Consider the following 17,514-nt stretch of genomic DNA (forward strand, 5'->3'; position numbering starts at 1 on the left):
AGAAACCTCCGAAAAATGATATCGTTTTCTGAGTTGAAAGCCATTAGGGATCGGCATCCTCTGGCCAGACGGTGTGGTGTGACTGACCCAAAGATTCACATTTATTTAATTTATTATGTTTTGTTTAATTTTGTGCTTAATACACACGATGATATATCTATGTTATTAATTTCTGTTTTGTTATATTTTGGAAAACGTTGTTGCATTAATGTGATGTATAATTAACTATTATCACATTCTTTATAATGTAAAATTACGATGTATAAATTTCTATATACATTTTTGACCATAGCAACGAAAAAGAAACAAAACACTGTAGATCAATAAGTGATAAAATATTTCGAAATGTTAAATAATGACGTCCGAGTTTCATTGAAGTTATCAAAATCCTAATTGCTAATTTGTAAAGTAAAGGCTTGCTTCAACGGTGGGTCACAAGAGTTCTTTCTCGGGTAAATGACAGATTTATGACATGATGCAATCACATGTTCCTCAGACCCAACCCGACAATTGTGTTCAACAACCCAAGGGAGAAAGCGAATCGCAGGAATAGACTTTCATTCGCGAAAGAGCACATCCACAAGGGCCAGGAATTTTGGGATAGTGTCATATGGTCAGACGAGTCCAAGATTAATATATACGGGTCAGATGGGATGAATAGATCTGGAGAAAGTCAAATAAAGACAATGACACAGTTCCAACAGTTAAACACGGTGGTCGGTCATTAATGATTTGGGGCTGTATGTCGTCCAAAGGTCTTGGTACCATCCAGTTTATTGATGGTATCATGGATACATATGTCTATTTGGACATATTGAAAAACAATGTAAAGCAGAATGCGCAAAAGATAGACATGCATCCTATCTACAGATTCCAACAAGACAATGACAGTAACTTCAAGAAGGAAAACTGAAGAAAGTATAAAAACAAAATTGTAAATGAGCATCAATGTCCAGACTCTAAATTTCCCCGTTTCTCACACATATTTATGTGTTTTTCCCTTTTCTGCAATTTTCTACTCTAAAATTCCCCGTTCCTGGGAAATTTCCCTGCTGGGAACATCACTGCTCGCGTTATCCGTTGTGCAGCAGACGCTAAACCGGTCCGGCTTGAAACTGCGATCGATAACAGTTAGTGGAATGTGGATTCCGGCAGGTCGCCGCACACACACCGCACCCAACCGCAGCCGCACCGTGCTGCCGCCTAGCGTCACGGCGGGATAACAGTTCGTGACGCACATTCGGTTGAGTACACGTAGGTATTCTGAGCCGTTGTACGGGAGCGTTTCTTTCGTGGCGTTAATTTTACAATGTTCGACGCGGAAAAGTTTATAGACTGTGTTCAACAGAGACCAGCAATTTGGGACAAGGGGTCCAAAGACTACTCAGATAAAAATATCCGTGAGAAGAAGTGGAGTGAAATAGGGGAAAGCATGTATGGCGATTGGACAGAAATGGTGGACTCTGAAAGACAAGAGAAAGGTAAATAGTGACATATATTAACTATATTTACATGCGTATTGAAAATTATCAGCTCACGTTTTGTAACATATTCTGCACATAGGGTAAGTTGCCGGGGGCAAAGTAAGAACTTGCCCCCCACTTTTTCAGGTTTATTAAAATTTACAGTTTAAATGAGGAACATAGTACTAAAGAGTAATATTTGTGATTTCTCAAGTGTAACAGTTATTTAGCAAATAATTCTAGACATAATTTATGTGGGATTGAAACGTTTCGATTCTGATTTTATTTTATTATGCATTGTCGTTTTATTTTTACCATTACATGGCTTGTATACGAAAAATAGGTTACATTTCAGAAATTTTATGGCAATTTTAGCGATTTCATAAAAGCGACAATTTTTTTTTTTACTGTGCACACTTACACACACACACTTAAATCCAGTGGCGGCGATTGGATTCCAAAACTGGAGAGGGGCAAGGACAGTTTACTCCCCCTTGTTATATAAGGTTTAGCATAGTGCGGTGGCAAGAAGTGAGGGGGAGCAACTGCTCCCAATTGCCGCCACTGACCACACGTGTGTGTGTGTGTGTGTGTGTAGATAGATAGATACGTAACTTTTTGGACATCCTGTATTTAACATAATAGATACGGGTGTCGTTAGCAAGCGGACAGATAGTGTTGCCCACGAGACGAGACTTTGGCCTGTCTCGTCTCGTGGAGTCTCGTGGAAATGCTGTCTCGTCTCGAAAATATTCGTTTGTCTTATGGCACATGGTCAATCTCGTCTCGTCTCGAATTTTTAAAAGCCTGTCCCGTCTCGTCCCGTGGGCAACACTACGGACAGAGGGAACATCACAAATAATACAGAAAAATGTAATTATCTTTATAAAATATATTGTTGTAGCTATATTATACATCATGTCTCCCAATAATCAATAGACCATGTTTATGTTAATATTATTTATTAACATTTCAAGCATAATCTCCCTCCTAGTACCATAGAGCATCCTATAATAGGTTGCTCCATAGTACTACGCTTGACCAATACTCAACCTCACTTGATCTGCCTGCCCTAAGTTCTTCCGATCACTTACGAACTTTGACGACCGAGCTCGAAGCTTAAACTACTTTTGCTGTTCCCGCAGTGAAAGGAATAATTTGTAGTGTGATATATCTAAAATATCCTCATTCTGCTGCAAGGACGTATTTAGAGCGAAATATCTTATTTGGGAAAGTCACATCCAAAAGCTACACAAGAATGCATATTTGGACTAATAAAAGGGCATTCATTTATTAGTTTTCTTTACTGAGAGAGGTAAGGAGGATGTATTGGAAATAAGTGCAACGGTATCCTTTATAAATAGGAACAAAACAAACACGTTCAATTATTGAATTTCACAAAATTTATTTCTAAGTTTGTGCGGTTCATATTGTAACGGAACATAGGCAACGCATTGAATCACCGCATTTAATTGTCATTTTCTTAACAGAGTGACGTAACTCAAGTCTTGACAGTATGAATTGCCAAATAGTGTATTCAAGTTGAGTTGCACCAAAATTAAAATGTTAATTGCTTCGTTATTAATGTGCTTTGAGCTTACCTTGTATTGTCAGACAACTGCAAATGTTAATAAAAAATATTTATTACTGTAATTTATTATCATTTTCATAATTATAATTTATGGTCGAATGTTCTGGATCCGTATTTTTGTTATTTAGCGTGGCTTTTCTGCCACTTTGGCTAATCTCGACGCTGATGATGATTGGATGCAATTGATATAGATTAACTCACAAAAAACAGCAACAGACCCGTAGCTAGAAGTGATCTCCAGGGGGTTCACGGGTTATCGGGGGGGGGGGCTTTGTAAATCAAGCCCATTTTTTTAAAAAAAAATAACAGTATGTGTGTGTGGGGGAGGGTCATTAAGTTACATAAAGTTTATAAATATCATACAAATACTCCAATTTTCTCCATCTTTTAAAACATCTCTTGAAGTGTTATTTGACTGATACTGAAATCATCCCTTACACACTCCACACTATTTTAGATGATACAGATATTTATTTATATCACACACAAAGAAATGCACAATATTCAACCACATTGCCTACAGTACATTCCACGCCTGCCAAAGCAATGAAACTCCGTTTCCTTCCTTCCCAAAAGTTTAGAGCTGTTGGTTGGCCTTAATGCAGATGCGAAGGGAATTTGCACGATGACATCAAAGTCACAGATTTCTGTCTAAACGGGAGGTCCCAAAAGGGACACTTTATCTGTTCGATAAAGAAGCTCCCCTATGAAAGACCTTACAAAGTTTAGATAATCTTCTAAATACTTGCAGCTGCTTAGAATTCAGCTCATAAACAAGATGAGCGAATGTAATAGCTGCTGTTCATATTCTGTGGATTCATCCTTATTTAAAGTTGCGACACGTCTACATTTTCACTCTTCACTTCAAACAAATTTTACAAAATAGTTTTACCTAATTTAAAGGGGGCTAATGGCAGTTCCGGGGGGTCTGAGCCCCCCCTGGTCTCTGCCTGGCTACGGGTCTGAGGTGCAGACCGGGATTCGACTCCGTTTTTTTTTTTTTTTTTTTTTTTTTTTGCTAGAGCTGTAGGAAGTAGGAAATATGTAGTACTAGGACGGTTGAAATCTGGAGAAAAGGTACACAAAATCTATTTGCTACCATATGGAAGTGTTAATACTTTCTTAACGAAGCTGGAGAGATAGTGTCATACGCAAATTACATGGAAAGTGCAAAGCAGTTTATAAAAGGAGATCGAGAAGAAATTAGCAATAAAATTATAAGAATATAATCGTAGACATAAGGGCACTAATACTTATGGACCATAATGTAGATGAAATCATTTTACATCTCTCACGAATAGAACGTTTTCTAAGCATTAGAACACTCATCGAAGGTTTGATGTTTAGCATAGGAGACCATTAAGGTAAAAAGAAAAGTGAAGTTCTCGGTGAATATAGCACCGTACCATAAAGGCACATTTTAGGGGGAGATCATTTACTACTCCAATTGATAATAAGCAAATCGACTCAAAGAGAAGTCCGCCATCAAATCCAAAGAGCTTGATAACAGCGAATATAGCGTTTGGTAATATCATATAATAGATTCTTGCACTTACTGCCACAGAGGTATATGCAGGGGCGATTCCTCCATGTAGGAAGTGAGGAACTTCCTGCAGTTCATTTATACTTACTTCCAGTTCTCTACTTTTTAGGAGTTTAATAACAATGCGCGTTATAAAATTATGAGCCCAATGTACGTACAATTGACTAGGTTAGCTACTGTCAAGAGTTGACTGCTGTCGCTCGCTCCAGCTGCAGCCCAAAGACGATGGACACACAGGCTTGGCTGCCGCTCGCTGAGGTCATCCTACAGACAGATGGGCGAGGACTGGAAAAGGGGCAGGGGAAAGGTTGCGGTTTTTAAAGATCCAGCGAGGAAGCATGGAGGGGTTCCCCAATCAGTGGTGCCAACCCCATCAAAATGGTACTAAACGTAGCACAGTTTGATCTTCGTTGGCCCTAGCATCCTGCCTTTGGCATAATGGTCAAATCTAGCATAATCTGCAAACGCGATTCCCTAGGAGAGGAAAATCGAATTCAAAGGAATAGGTTTTCAGGAAATATAAATAAAATTTCGCCCAAATCTTATTTATACTTCACCAGCGGACTTGTTTCAAATAAAAAAGAGTATGCATACACAGCGACACGCTTTTTTTACAACCTTGCGATGATCCATCCTCTATATTCTCTTTATCGTGTCGATTTTGTTCCTGAGGAGATTTTACAGCAGTAAATCGATAGAAGGTTGGCGGTAAATAAACCAGTTTCTCAAACCGTTTCAAGTTCTATGCTGAACCAATTTAGTTTCTTGAGCCATTCTACACAATTTTGTGTAGTGAATAATAAGTAACGCAAGTTCAAACTCGAAACGTATATGCATAATTAAACATGAAACTGCAGGTATCCAAAAAAAAGTAATTAATAATAAATCTTAGCACAATTTAGAAGCATTTAGCATAATCTCAGAGTTTAAGCAGCACTTTTTATTATCCTCAATCCACACGACAGGAAGAGGGGACAAAATCGAAATTCTTGCAAAATCTGAAATATCGTCAATACTATTTTCGTTGGTTTTTATAGGTTCACATTCAAAAATTCATGGTTCAAGGGGGCAAGGGCCCCTTGCCCTACCTTGTGCGTGGGTCTGCAGGTAACATTCAAAAGTCTGGAGTTGTTGCAATCCAGAAGTGTCAGTGAATATACACTTATGGAATGATGGTTCCTTTCCACTTCCATATCCCTTTACATCCATCCAACTTACTTACCCTCTAACCTTCTTAAACCCGAAGGTTTGTGGCTGCAGCAACAGAAGCCTTCCATGTCCCTATCCTGGGCAAGATCAATCCAATATCTTCCATCCCTAGCGATTTCCTTTGGGTCCATCTCAACGTTATCCCTCCATCTTCGTCTTGGCCTTCTTGCAGGTCTCTTACCATCAGGTTTGCCAACAAGAATCCTGTAACCTGCTCTTTCCTCTCCCATTCGTGCCACATGGCCTGCCCACTTAAATCTTCTTGATTTAATTATTCTAATAAAGTGGCGGCGATTAGGGTGGGGGGTGAGGGGAGGCAGTTGCCCCCCCTTTGCCCCCACGCTATGCTAAACCTTATTTATAAAGATAAATATACTGTCTTTGCCCCCTGTTTTGGCACCTTGCCCCCCCCCCGGTTTTGGAACCCAATCGCCGCCACTGTTCTATCTGGACATGGATACATATTTTGCAGTTCAAATTTATGTAACCTCCACTCACCTGTCTACTCATCCCTGTTAGGTCCAAATATTTTCCTAAGGATTTCCAAAGGACCAAATTTCACTTTCATATACCACAGGCAAAATTACTGTTTTGTAGATTTTAACTTTTAGTTTATACGAAAAGATAAAAGTTTATGAAGAGAAAAGTAACACGCATTTCCTGAATTAAGTCTGTTTCTTATTTCCTCCTTAATATCATTTTCGTTTATTACGTTTCTTCAGTATTCTCAAGTATTGTACTTGAAATTGGAAACTCATTCAAACGAGTTGTTAATTAAATTTTGATAATTACCTCAGACTTAACTCCTACCCAAAGAGAATGAATTTTGTGTACATTATTTTGTTTGATTATATATGGTTATTCCATATAATTTTTCTGCCCCCTTATGCTAATTAATTAAGGTAAATCACCATTAGATGAATTGAGTGAAAAAAGGGTAATTAAATCCTCATGATATGCCCATAATTTTAATTCAGAACCTTGGTCGTTGAGATTGTTTGTACACTATATTTAATATTTTACTTTGGTAATAAACTTTATTATTTGTTTCAGTTAAGGAGATGAAGAATAAGTGGCGTCACATCAGGGACAACTACCTGAAATTTCTGAACCATGGAAAAAGTGGTGACGTGGCACCAAACAAGAAGAAGAAATATGTATACGCAGATGTCTTGACGTTTCTTCTTTCGACAGTGGAGAATAAGAGAACAACAAGAAACAAACCAGAAAACGAGGGAGAAAACAGAAGGAGAGAAGATACATTTGTAGATGTATCTCTACAAGACGATGGAAGTGAAGTAGGTCCGAGCGACCTGGAGGCAGACATCAGTAACCCACAAGTACCTGAAAGCCTACACAAAGCCGATTCTGAGTTCTCCGTTAACAAACCTCGGAAAACACAATCGCCCTCAATCAATCAGAATGAACTTACGCATAGATGTAAAAGTCCTGCAAATGACTATGATGATCCGGACAGAATGTTCTTACTATCAATTCTGCCAGACTACAAGAAACTGAACGATGACGACAAACTTGATTTCAGATTGCACGCTCTAAAGTTCTTTCGGGATGTTCGTTGCAAAAATAGTTCTTACAACCACGTACAGGAGTCTGGTCATGTCAACCAATTCTGTGCAGTACATCAGAGCCAGCCACTGGCTAACACGAATTCCTTTCAAAGGCATCATTCAACCCCAGCATCAGCGTCTCCAGGCGCAGTTGATCAGTCCACTTTACCTGTCACTTCTGAATCTCCACAGGAACCTGTCTACTTCCTCACATCAGTGAAGAGTGAACTCGAAGACGACAGTAGTTGAATAGTAGATCTTCAGGCATTTTTAACGACTATGCATGAATTTCGCTTGGGCTCGAAAGCAGATGTGTATGTTTCTGGACGTGCAAGAGTTTCCTTCGCCGGTATAAAATTCACATTGGATGATATTGAGTTCTTATATAGCGACAGAACTCTTGTCTAGATATCGAGTTCGGTAAGGATGCAAATATTTCAAAATTTGAAGCATTTTGTGGATATTGTTACTCTGTATATATTGCTACCATGTAGATACGCATAAGTAAAGTTATATTTTATACACAAACCGACAGCGAGAACTTGGAAAAGATTGACTCGTCCTCCTTTTATATAAACTGGGTATGTACCAAGGCGGTCCAGTGCGTCATTACACTCAACGGATTACTGTTTTAGGAATGTTTAACATCTGATGCCGTAGTACCGCGAGCAGGACATCGTCGAGGTAAGAACGATAAGTATAGTCGTGCATGTTTATCTATGCATCGGTACAATTGCAAGCATCGTTGTTGGTACAAATATTGCATAACAAATAAGGAATATAAAAAATCAATCACCTATGTTACATGCGACATGATCAAGGACATTTAAACGAGCTCCAAATATATGTTTATGTTCTACGATTTCGAAGGAACGCAGTGTACCCTTTTTGTTGGAAAGCCACCGACTTTCGTGCACGTTCCAGATATGACCAATAATTGTGATGGATGTGGTATTCGTCAGCACTGTTTCGATGTGGACCCGGTGAAACAGTTTATGGATTAGCTATTTATCGAAAGCTCCTCTTTCAAGAAGATCGTATTGGTTGCACATAACTTCAAAGCGTACGATGGCATGTTTGTGTTGTCAGACTTACTGAACGTTATGAGGAATCGCCGGATGTAATTATGGATCGGGAGAAGATATTGTTCATGAGCGTAGGTAAGAAGATGCACTCTGGTAATATAGTATTTGTCAAATTGTTGGACTCATTGTAAAAAAGAAGCACATATGGTAATATTATCTTGTTTCCCACAATCCTTTCTTTTACTGTGTCCAAAAAAATAGGTGGCAGGACGATTCTTTGCACATTCGCAAAAATGCCTTGTTCAATACGTACATTATTTACCGTGTTATTTATGCTATTTGTTTGGTTAAGAAAGGAAATAATATTAATTCTGATTGTTGTAAGGGTGTTCTATATTTATACCTCCCGAGCAACATATAATTTCATAAACCACGTGGTTTGAAGTTTAGAAATAAGACAGCAAATGGCATGTCTGTAATACATGAAACCGTATATGAGCAGAGATTTGGTTATTTAGAAGTTTTAAATAGACTTGGAACTAAAACACAAACTACTAAAATATGCCTTGGTTTATTGAATTGTAGGTATAAAGGCTGTACATAAACTGATTAAAATGTGCTAAAAAAGAACCAAAGGTGAAGACCAAAGGTGGCCATATGAAGTACTGACAGTACTTGCAGTGTGTATAATAATGCAATGTGCATCACAAAACATTACATCTGTAAAATGTCTCTACATAATATGAGTTCATCTGTTTCATTTTTCAACTAATGAGTCCAATAATATAAATGTATCTGTGTAATTTTCCAAAACTTTCCGGCTGCAAGAGAATAAAGGTATATATTTCCATTTCATCAATACGAACGCAAATCACTATTACAAAAGACTGTTTCCGCACGAAAAAAAAAATCAATTCTGTGACTACCCAAAAATTAATTTTCACAATTATTTTGAATTTATTTAGTGAGGAAAATTGTCAGGTGTGTACAACGTTGATACATATTTATTTTGTTCAATAAGTTGGTGATAAAAAAATTATATCTAGAGATGGCTCATAAAAGGAATGCTCATGTCAATTGTACAAGTGAGTTAATTCAGTTATATATTCAAAGTTATGATGTGTTAATATTTTTATTTTTGCAATCTGTAAACTTAAGAAAAGGTAATATGAGATTAGGTAAAGCCAATCTTTCAAATCATTGGCGACCGTGTAAACGACTAGAATAATGAAGAAATTTTTATGATATTTTTAAAGTTGACTGCCCTTGTACAATTTTAAACCAGTGCATATTATGGCTGATAAAACGGGAAGGTTTGATTTGATTTGAGTTGGTTTATATAACTTCGCTTTTCTGCCACTTTTTAGCTAATCGCGACGATGAGAATGAGTGATGATATAATGAAATTGAAGAAAAAACAGTCACAAATACCCATGCCCGGGACTTCTGGGAAAGTGTGTTCATTTCGACAGCAGTAAATCAACATCTGAAGTGGAAGATACAGAAATTAGGCAGCAGACTTTTGATCCAGTCAAAATTGCATATTGTAATGAATGATCCTAATATTGATCTAAGTAAGAGCTGTACAGTATGTAAATTCTTTGTTGGTTGGTTAAAGTTAACTGTAACGCTCTGGGGTGAAAATTTTTAGTTTCAATAATGTAATCCAAAATGTTACCGTTTTAAATTAATATCATTTTTGGAAACTATTACTCCAAACTTTTCTGAACGTTTGGACACAATAGTCGAATCAGATCAGACTTAATTCTTTACCTTCATCCAATTTTCGACTTATATGTAAGAAGTGTACCAAATGTGGGGCCCTATTTTGTGAAATTAAGGCAGTTAATACATTGCTGTTCTCTAAAATACTAGATGGGTAAAAATGAATTTCAATTCATTCAATTTAAATTAATATCTTTTTTGGAAACTATTACTCCAAACTTTTCTGAACGTTTGGACACAATAGTCGAATCAGATCAGACTTAATTCTTTACCTTCATCCAATTTTCGACTTATATGTAAGAAGTGTACCAAATGTGGGGCCCTATTTTGTGAAATTAAGGCAGTTAATACATTGCTGTTCTCTAAAATACTAGATGGGTAAAAATGAATTTCAATTTTGGAATCAATATGCTGAAATTATTCAGAGACAACAGTCATCTGGGAGACATCCAAACCCATGACGACCGGTGAATCGTAGTAGTAGCTTCTAAGTTCGAGAACATTTCGTAGAGCCCATCATCCCACAATAAATAAAGCCCGCTTTAGAGAAAAGCATCTTCCTTAGCATTTTTCTTAACATTTATGCCATGACCAAAATGCTACCGTGTAAAGCGAAAATTCTTATGGCATTTCAGGGGACATGAAATTTCTCAAGGAAAGAACCCGTTCTATTTCCGTAGCATAACCAATCAGAAGCGACCTCTAGGTCACGAGTGCAGTTGTAATGGCGGCCGCGTGAGATGTAAACAATGTATCACTTCACATTTTTAAAAGCCGATAACTATTCAACCGAGAGGAATAACGTTTCATGTAAAACGTTATTAGGTACAAAGCAATGGCGATGCTTAAATACATACTTTACAACCTTTAATGGAAGAATATTTTAGTTTTTCAATTGTAAACACCGTGCACTCGCCATATATGGTGTAACTCGACATTCCTTTCATGCTGTATATGTTATACATTGTAATCGCAAAAGCTAGCCGAAAAGTTACATAAAATGCTTCCGTGTAAAGTACAATCTGCTATAAGATTTTTTGGAAGCCTTTACATAGCATTTATGCTAGCAAAAATGCTAAAGGAAATGCTTTCGTCTAAAGCCGGCCTAAGGTTGATTTGTGAAGTCCCAATTCACTTTCGACTCATTCGGTCAACTTACCAAGGCTACGCCAGAGCATACATGAAGCTTGCTGCCATGTCTCCACATGCATGCATTGCTACGCATGAGGTGATGAGTGGCTTCGTCATCAACCGGTCGTCAATCATCATCACCTACACAGAGCTCGACGCTGCTCTCTGCAAATCACAGACGCCTGTTCTCGCCAGAGGCTGTTGCAGTTGGCCTTCATAGGAAAGATTAAGTAAGTTGATTTGAAACAAATATTCCTATTGAGTGGCAGATTCACGGTCTAATATATCCAGAGAAAGTTCCAGATTCGAGTCTTGGCCGGTTTATTCCCGTTTCGCCGAATGCCCATGAGACAAATATCTTACGGAATCAAAATTTTCGGCGAAACTTTTTTTTTTTTTCCGAATCCCCTTTCGCCGAATATTTTCGAAAGAGGGAATTTTCACTTCGCTGGGAAATTTCAGGGACTGAAGTGAGAGAAAATTTCAATTGTTTCCTATTTTTACAAATCTTATTCAGTCTCTGTGTAAGTTTCATCCAATTCACTCTATCCAATACTTTCTCCAGATCCACAAATTATTTTCTTTCTACACATATATCTTTTGTCATACATCTTTTTTTAATATTTTTTTGTTTGTTTGTAATACACTTTGGCCTCGAACTCCTGAACTGTCCTAGTGGAGGGGAAGTTCCTTTCCTTCTAAATATTCGGCGAAACGGAAATTCGCCTTTCTCCAAAAATTTTACTTAGGTGGGAATAATGCGCCTCTGGGCCATTCGGTGAACTGGGATTCGACGAAACGGGAAGACTCGTCCTGGCATGGGTGTAGTGTCTTCTCCTCAAGTTGTCCTTCATCAATTTCATCAAATCATCGTTCATCCTCATTCTCGTCATAGAAAAAGCCACGCAATGTAAGAATTTACATCACCAAACAGAAGTATTACCCTCAGGCAATGGCCTGATCTAGAGAAAAAAAATCAGGCGAGTTTTTGAAATAAAAGGTACGCCTCCGGATTTATATCCTAGTAATATTTGTATTACTCTCGTACTTATATAATTCGCTTGTCTTTCTGAAACTTACCACATAATTGTATGCAACATGTTGTAAGAATGAAGGAAAGGGGTTCTTCTAAAAATCACGTTAACTACAGGTCAGTATTTGCTATTTTGTTTGCATTTAACTTTAAGTAAAATAAGTTATTTCAGAAAGGAATCTATGAATCTCGATGCAGGCAGATATATATTACAAATGTATGAACTACATAAACTACGTACCAGCTAACTGTAGACCAGGCGAACGAGAACAAGTCTCTGCGCAAGTAGTGACGTGAGACGGCTCCACCAATGAACAGTGAGAGAAACGGGATTGTGTAATGAGCGACTGGAGTTACCCGATTTCCTCCTTCGCTATGCACCGTTGCAAACTTTTGAGAAGGATAATACCGAACGCACATGGCAAACGGACCGTATTTTTGTCTCCAGGTCCGTAAGAATTTCTTAGGGAAATATTAGGGATAAAACTGCAAGAGCAAATTTTGACAAGGCGTGCATTTAGCGTACGGACTAAGGTCTGGACCGTACGCCTTTACGTGTACGGTCAGGACTGTACGGTTGGCAACTCTGCGCTTTCACCACTTGATTTTCCTCCTCCTCCTCTGCCGATATGCACGGCGCTGCTCTACAGTTACCTGACACAGGGTATAGAAACTCAGCGTAACTTTTGGGGCAATTTCATAGAGATAATTTCCACGTTTGTCTAACATAAACAACATCTCGTATAATAAATAAAAATATACGTATATTGAACTTAAAAAATACAGAAACAATAGGTAAGGTTAATAACATCAAACAGACAGAATAAGATATTAAAATTTATAGAGAAAGTTTAATCTTTTGAACGCATGTTCTGTGATATTGTACAGTGTCGCTCAAAAGTTTTAGGACAACGACATTTTAAACTAGGCAACCCAAATTGCGTAAGGCGCTGGTGGGTTCATCACTTTGAATTTTTTTTTTCTCGAAGATAGCTGCTAAAACAAAAGTTCCCCTGTGCATAGCACCACGCCATGAAGGCGTATAGGGGGTGTGGGGGTAACGCCCAACACTTTCTTGATCCGGTCGTGAGTGGGGGTGATGTGATCAGCATCACGCCCCTGACCGCCTTTACCCCCCAGGGTTTCCCCCAGGTACCCATGTTATTCGACGCTGGGTGGGCGCCGGGGCCGCTTCCACCGTTAGAAAAGTTCCCGGATTTGAACCGGCCGGGGATCGAACCCGGGACCTTTAGCATGGTAGTCAGACGCGTTACCGACTGAGCCACCGCGGCCACTAATACAATAAAAGCAATTCAAAATTAAAGTAAAAGTTCAACTACATGAATATCCAACGACATTTACAATATTGGAGTGACTGAATATAGAAAAATTACACTGCTCTGCAGCAAAAATGAGGTTTTCAAATGAATGAGTGTTCCTAAATGGAATTTTCACGCTGAGTTCAACGGTGCAATCCGTTTTTTTCTATCACGTCAGATTTTCGAGAAAATCAGGAATTTGTGTTTCATAAAAGTCCCGTTTATATACCATAGGAGGGCATGGAGAGTATTTAGAGTTAAATTGTGATTACACCTTTGTACGAGTTCTGGCAACACTAATTTAACTGTGTTTTGTTTCACAGGTGGTCGAGTGTGTTGTATTCCTAGTGCTGAACGGTTGCATGAAGTGACAAATTGTGTATATTCGGACAACAATGTCTTCACGTGGCTGCAAAAACGACCCGAACACTTTCTCTTAAGTGTGTGGGAAGTACATGTTGTGTAAACAAAGACTAAAGATAACGCCATTCGTCAAAGAAGCCTACCTTGCATATTTTGGACTTGTGCTTGGCGATGAAAATAAACCATGGGCACCCCAGAAAGTATGTAAGACTTGTGCGGAAGGTTTGAGGTTCTGGATGAACGGACGAAGAGAGAAATTATACTTTGCTCTGCCAATGGTATGGAGGGAACAATTGAACCATATGGATGACTGTTATTTTTGTCAAGTTCAAGTGCAAGGTTTTAGTGCCAAGAACAAAAGTGACATAGTGTATCCACATTTGCGATCTGCAATGAGACCAATCAAACATGACGAAAGTCTACCTATTCCTTCTCGTCCATCTTCAAGCTGTACATCGCCTCGAAAGGAAGTTGTAAGTGATACAACGGACATCAGTGGATCAGTACAAGTGATAATACCCCACACTTATTTAGTCAGACCACACTGAATGACTTGGTACGTGATCTTGCGTTACCAAAGGAAATTTCTGAACTGTTAGCTTCTGTACTGAAAGACAGACATTTATTATTACCTGGTACTAAAATTTCATGTTACAGATCCCGGGAACAAGTAACTAAATAACTAACTCCCTAGCCTTCTTAAACCCGAAGGTTCATGGCTGCAGCAACACAGGCCTTCCATCTGTCCCTATCTTGAGCAAGTTCTATATACTCCTTTCCATCCCTACCGATTTCCCTTAGGTCCATCTCGACGTTGTCCCTCCATCTTCGTCTTGGCCTTCCTACAGGTCTCTTACCATCAGGTTTCCCAACTAGAATCCTGTAAACTCCTCTTTCCTCTCCAATTCGTGCCACGTGGCCTGCCCACCTAAGTCTTCTTGATTTAATTATTCTAATAATATCTGGACATGAATACAAATTATGTAGTTCTAAATTATGTAACCTTCTCCACTCACCTGTCTCCTCATCCCTTTTAGGTCCAAAGATTTTCCAAAGGATCTTATTTTCAAATACTCTCAATTTATGTTCCTCTTTCAATGTAAGGGACCAAGTTTCACACCCATATAATACCACAGGCAAAATTACTGTTTTGTATATTTTAACTTTTATTTTCTTAGATATTAAACGAGAAGACAAAACTTTATGAAGAGAGAAGTAACATGCATTTCCTGAATTAAGCCTACTTTTTATTTCCTCTTTAATATAATTTTCATTTGTTAATATTACTCCTAAGTATTTGAATTTGGAAACTGGTTCAAACGAGTTGTTATCAATAATTAGATTTTGACTAATTACCTAACACTTGGTTTCGGCCTGTAAGCATATATTTAGTTTTCTCTTAGTTAACTTCCAAACCTATCTCTTTAGCAGTTTTGAAAAATATTTTAGCATTATTCTTAATTGTATTCACATCGTCCCCCAGTAAGTCTACATCATCTGCATATGCTAACAACTGAGTCACACCATTTAATTTTAGTCCTTCGTTAGTTTCTTTTACCTTCCTTACAGCATATTCTAAGGCAAAATTAAAGAGCAATGGAGATAATGCATCTCCTTGTTTTAACCCATCATGAATTGTAAATTTGTCAGACATATTATTACCCACACGAATTTTACTTTCTGTTTCACTTGTGCATATTTTTATCATACTAACAAGCTTCTTAGGTATTCCAAACTCTACTAATATATTATATAATCTCTTTTGACCGAAGCATATGCTTTTTTGAAATCAATGAATAGCTGATGGACATTTTGATTATATTCCCACTTTTTTCAAGTGTCTGTCTGATGTGAAAAATTTGATCTGTAGTTGATCTGTTACGTTTAACTCCACATTGATAATCACCTATAATTTCATTAGCATATGGGGTTAGTCTTGTTAAAAGAACGTTAGATAATATTTTATATGTTGTTGAGAGTAGAGAAATTCCACGATAATTATTGCAATTCATTTTATCACCTTTTTTAAACACAGGAACAATTATGGATTCTTTCCACTGTTGAGGGATTTGTTCTTTATTCCATATTAAACAAATTAATTTATGAATTTGACATGTTAATGAATTTCCACCATATTTAATTAACTCAGCTGGTATTAAATCAATGCCAGGTGCTTTGTTGTTCTTTAGCCTTTTAATAGCATCTTTAACTTCAGTCAAGTTAGGTTCTGGAACTAAAGGTTCTGCTGTGTGTACTTCATTTACTTCTGATTTATCTCCTACATGAACATTTAAAAGGTCATTAAAGTAGTTCTTCCATCTATTTAGAATATCGCTTGGGCCAGCTAGAAAATCACCGTCTTTATCTTTTATCAAGTTTACCTTAGGTTGCCACCCCTTTCTAAACTCATTTACACCTTTATATAAATCTCTGATATTTTTATTTTTGCTGTTTGTTTCAATTTCGTTAATTTTGCTTTTCAAGTAATCTCTTTTTTTACTTTTAAACGTGCGGTTAACTTCTCGCTTTATTCTATTATAATCGTTTAGATTTGTATCATCAGTGTTATTTAACCACCTAAGTCTAGCCTGATTTCTTATTTCTATTAGATTATGACATTCATGATCAAACCATGGCTTACTTTTTCTCGGTTTATGGTATCCTATACTTTCTTTAGCTGCTGATTCTATTGCATTACGCATGTGCTCCCAATTCTTATTTACGTCTGTTTCATTTATATTTTCATCATCATTTAAATCCTGCAAAACCTCAAATCTATTTGACAGTTTAATTTGGTAATCTTTCTTAATTCTTTCATCAGCAAACTTTCCAGTATCAAATTTTAGAACTTTTAGATTTTGTTGCTTATGATTTATCACTGAGAGTCTTTCTCTTAATTTAGCAATTACTAAATAATGGTCACTGGCACAGTCAGCACCTCTATGTGTACGAACGTCAATTATACTAGTATGCCTTCTCTTATCAATGAGAATATGATCTATCTGATTATGAGTTTTACCATCTGGAGAAGACCAGGTATATTTATGGATATCTTTATGTTTAAAAGTGGTACTTTTTACAATTAAATTCTTTGAGGTTGCAAAAGTAATCAATCTTATACCATTATCATTACTTAATTCATGAAGACTTTCTTTACCAATCGTGGGTTTAAATGTCTCTTCTTTGCCAATCTGTGCATTACAATCACCTAACAGAATTTTCATATCATACTGAGAAAATTTATCAAAGACCTGTTCTAACTCTGCATAAAAATCATCTTTAGTATTATCATCTTTATCTTCCGTTGGTGCATGTATGTTTATTAAAATAATTTTACACCACCTACCCTGTAAAACTGCATATGATATCCTATCATTAATAAATTCTACTGTTTTAAGAGCCGAGATAATTCTATTATTTATGAAAAAGCCTGTTCCAAAATTATGATTTTCAGTACCACCATAGAAAAAAGTATAATTTTTAGTTTTACAATTCCCTTCTCCTGGCCACCTAACTTCCTGGACAGCTACTACATCTAATTTAT

At 37.3% G+C, this 17,514-nt stretch overlaps 1 protein-coding gene across 1 annotated transcript; it reads left to right on the forward strand.

The window, feature by feature from the left end:
• The first annotated feature begins 1,309 nt into the window (after window positions 1–1,309).
• LOC146005431 (uncharacterized) lies at window positions 1,310–7,623 on the forward strand. The gene is made up of 2 exons (XM_083144674.1): window positions 1,310–1,481; window positions 6,860–7,623. Exons 1-2 carry the CDS (start codon window positions 1,310–1,312, stop codon window positions 7,621–7,623), a joined length of 936 nt encoding a protein of 311 aa, XP_083000800.1.
• Window positions 7,624–17,514: the final 9,891 nt, after the last annotated feature.

This window comes from Lepisma saccharinum, chromosome 23 (assembly GCF_977018435.1).
Source record: "Lepisma saccharinum chromosome 23, izLepSacc3.1, whole genome shotgun sequence".
NCBI classification, from domain to species: domain Eukaryota; kingdom Metazoa; phylum Arthropoda; class Insecta; order Zygentoma; family Lepismatidae; genus Lepisma; species Lepisma saccharinum.

Coding starts and splice junctions, on each gene's coding strand:
- LOC146005431 (XM_083144674.1), top strand. CDS start 1,310: ATGTTCGACGCGGAAAAGTTTATAGACTGTGTTCAACAGAGACCAGCA. Junction 1,482..6,859: donor CTCTGAAAGACAAGAGAAAG/GTAAATAGTGAC, acceptor TATTTGTTTCAG/TTAAGGAGATGAAGAATAAG.